Source organism: Austrofundulus limnaeus, unplaced genomic scaffold (genome assembly GCF_001266775.1).
Source record: "Austrofundulus limnaeus strain Quisiro unplaced genomic scaffold, Austrofundulus_limnaeus-1.0 Scaffold2546, whole genome shotgun sequence".
Classification (NCBI taxonomy): Eukaryota; Metazoa; Chordata; class Actinopteri; order Cyprinodontiformes; family Rivulidae; genus Austrofundulus; species Austrofundulus limnaeus.
Window position 1 is genome coordinate 13,152 of NW_013954948.1, and position 3,279 is coordinate 16,430.

At 37.7% G+C, this 3,279-nt stretch overlaps 1 protein-coding gene across 1 annotated transcript in view; it reads left to right on the top strand.

The window, feature by feature from the left end:
• Positions 1-2,197, top strand: part of LOC106511145 (uncharacterized protein CXorf38 homolog) — a 4,998-nt gene extending 2,801 nt beyond the window's left edge. The window contains exons 3-6 of the mRNA XM_013999891.1: positions 586-708; positions 898-1,047; positions 1,149-1,355; positions 1,437-2,197. Of these exons, the coding sequence (XP_013855345.1) occupies positions 586-708; positions 898-1,047; positions 1,149-1,355; positions 1,437-1,547 (591 nt within the window). The 3' untranslated portion in view covers positions 1,548-2,197. The remainder of the gene's footprint in view (positions 1-585; positions 709-897; positions 1,048-1,148; positions 1,356-1,436) is intronic.
• The last annotated feature ends 1,082 nt before the right edge of the window (positions 2,198-3,279 follow it).

A 3,279-nucleotide genomic window follows, 5' to 3' on the forward strand; every position in this document is an offset into this window, starting at 1 on the left:
ATTAGATGTAGCTCGTCTGTGTTGGGACATTCTTTTGAACAGTGGCTGCGTGTTAATTAGGTGTCAACGATAGCCATGTGATGTGAGTATCAGTCACATGGAGGCAGGGCTTAAAAGCCTGAATTTTGCCTGAAACTCTCAGACTGAAGAAGTCTCTTGGAAGAGAGACAAAATGTTTCATTAGAGAAGAACCCGTCCAGAGGACCTATACAATTTTTTTCTTTGTGATTTTTTACCTGGRTTACTGAGATGCATCAGGACATGATTATTTAAGACTTTATCATTTCTAATAATAAACAGGACATTTTATTTTATAACAATAATAAAGTACAGTTTTCAATTCTATTTCTTCATTTAAAATATCTGGAAAAGATCATGCCCTATTTAGAATAATTCTGGGGAAAAAACTTCCAACACAGTATTCATGTGATTTTAACAAAAAAAAAAGGTATTTAAATTGACACAGTTGCAGGTTTTTGAATTTAGCTGTATAATTAGGCCTCATGGTGTGAAGGTTCACGTGAATCTGATGGAGCAAAGAGCAGTGACACACAGAGGGAATAAGGTTTCCTGTCTTTCCTTCAGGCCTACATGCCCCGGGGTCAGACCAAAGTGAAGGCAGCTGATCAGTGTGATCCATCTGCTCTGCTCAACCTCATCAACTCCTGTAAATGTTTCTGCTCTGTGGAGTCAAAGGTAGTAAGACAGGTAAATTAGTCTTAAAGGCTGACCTTTTGTGTTGCTTTATGTCTTCCCTTCTCAGGACATCGGTTCTTGATGAAACTAAAAGACACATGTCAGAGGCTACATGCAGACTGTGAAAATATACCTGTGTGTGTGTGTGTGTGTGTGTGTGTGTGTGTGTGTGTGTGTGTGTGTGTGTGTGTGTTCCTCCAGGTGATCCAGTACAGGAATGAGTTGATGCACTCCTGTGACTTCCAGGTGAAGGATGAATGGATGCAGCAGTACTTCATGGCTCTGCAGCTCTTCATGCAGCAGCTCCATCACGTTCCCAACATGGCTTCTGTGGCACAACAAGTAGAAGCCGTGAGCTCGTTTACGTCCCTCTGCAGCCTCAGTGTCGTGTCCACTGTTGGACACTTAGCTGTGAGGCATGCTTTGTCAGGTAACTCTTTATTTCTGTGCAGATGCTGACCGTTGATTTGTCCATTAGCGTCTTGGCTGCGGACCAAATGGACTCTGCTGACTTGTTACCTGGATTAGAGTCCGACAGTGTCAGTCAGGTGGAGGCCACCGCTGAGTTACTTAGCCAATGGGAAACTGAGCTGCTACAAGAGATGTTGCAGGAGTGTCTGCATGTTGCTGCAGAGGACCACGTCGATGCAAAGGATCAGGTAGGAGGAGCTTGAGTTTAAACCCAGCAGATTAAAATCCATGAGGTGAAATCTCCCCCTGACTGTCGGTGTGTTCCTCAGGATACGCAGCAGCTGAAGAGGCTGCAGGGCTTTCTGCAGGCCAACAAAGACCTCAGAGAAAAGTTCTCTACTGAGCTCCAAGCCATCAACTCACTGGAGCTTAAAGAGTGAGAAGAAGAAAAGGAGGAGGAAAACATCACACTGCACAACTACATTAATGACTCAAACACAGAGTCAGAGKTGAAGTGGAAGAACAAAGAGTTGTCAGCTGTACGTGTTGTGATTCTTCAATATGACATCAACACAATATAGCGTCTTATTACAGAAAAATATTTTATATCACAGTTCCTAATCTAAGAAGAAGGAATAATTTGATTTCAGGGGAAAGTTTGAGTTTTATATTTTCACTGTTTTGGGGTTTTGTACAAATGTTTTTACATAAACATGAGGCAAACGGTTTAGATTGAGCAAAAGTCAGTTCAACTTTAAGTTAAATTACAGCAGATCTGCAGGAATGCTGTAAGGTCCTGGTCAGCCAAACGGATGACCATATTTTGAGCTGATGAAATTCAAAGAAGGGAGTGTTTAATCAAACTGAAACTGACTGAGACATCTCTACCAATTGGTTTTAGTATGTAATGCTAAAAACATCCACCAGAAGGCACTGTGACAGGAAATGGTTAATTAGTATTTACCTCCTCCAACTAGGAAGTCAAGAACAAGGAAATTTAACATGACATCATGACAGTTTTTGGAAAAACTTTGAAAGAAATGTATACTTTTTTACATATTTTGATAATAAAGACATTAATAAACAGAAATATGACCGTTGATGCTGCTCAAAACTAAACTTTTTTTTTAAAAAATTTTGAAAATGTGCTCTACCAAATGGTTGATTTGTCCATTCATGGTAAGGGTAAAACATTCACACCAATCAAATTAAAGATGACTATTTCCCATAAAATAAAATTATTCAAACCCCCTAGTTTATTTATTTATTTGAATATAACACATTAAGTGTTAGTTTATTGTGAATATGCTGAAGGTGTTTTCCTACACTTTACTATTGTTGATTTATAAGTTGATCTTGGTTACTATGAGTAAAATCCAGGAAAAAAAAGTAGAAATCATAATATACCCAATAACCCTAAATAATACTGGTGTACTTATATCACTAYATTTTGTCAAGAAAATTCATTGAGAATTTTTWTTGTGATTTGCCACTGTCCCAACGRGTATCCACATGCATCAATGTTGCCCTCAGTGAATCGAAAAAAGCCACTTCTTGGAGCTAAATTGGTGAAAATTTTCTTAACCAAAAAAAATCTTTAGTTGTATGTTGTTTTTTGTGATTACAAGTTTCATCTTGGTGCAGAACTTGCATGCATCTTTGTGTGTTTAGTGCATTGGTATCGTATGACCAAACTACATTGGTGAACATCCTTTGATGGCAGTCTTTGAACTAAGGAAAATAGGGCTGTGGAGCCTAAGATAACAGCTCTGCTGAAGGGGTAATTGCAGTAAAATGGTTGAATGACAAATGTGTCAACACTCTGAGCAATGCCTGTCAACTGGTGGATCGTTTGGCTAGTGCTGTACCAAACAATTATTTTCTAATCGATTAATCTAACAATTATTTTTTCGATTAATGTATTATTCTAACAACAAATCTATATGTTATTCTGATGTGAGTGCACTGGAAATTTAAATTGTTTTCATCGAATTAAGAAGAACAGTTCTTCAGTATTGTAATATTTTCTTTAATGGCTTTTTTCATGGACACAAAATATGCACTCTAGAATCAAGTCTAACAAAAAAAGCTTAAAAGATTTAACATCAACATAAAATCTCAACCAAAGCATATAAAATTCAAGTAAAAGAAATATAGTGTAAGATGTTAACA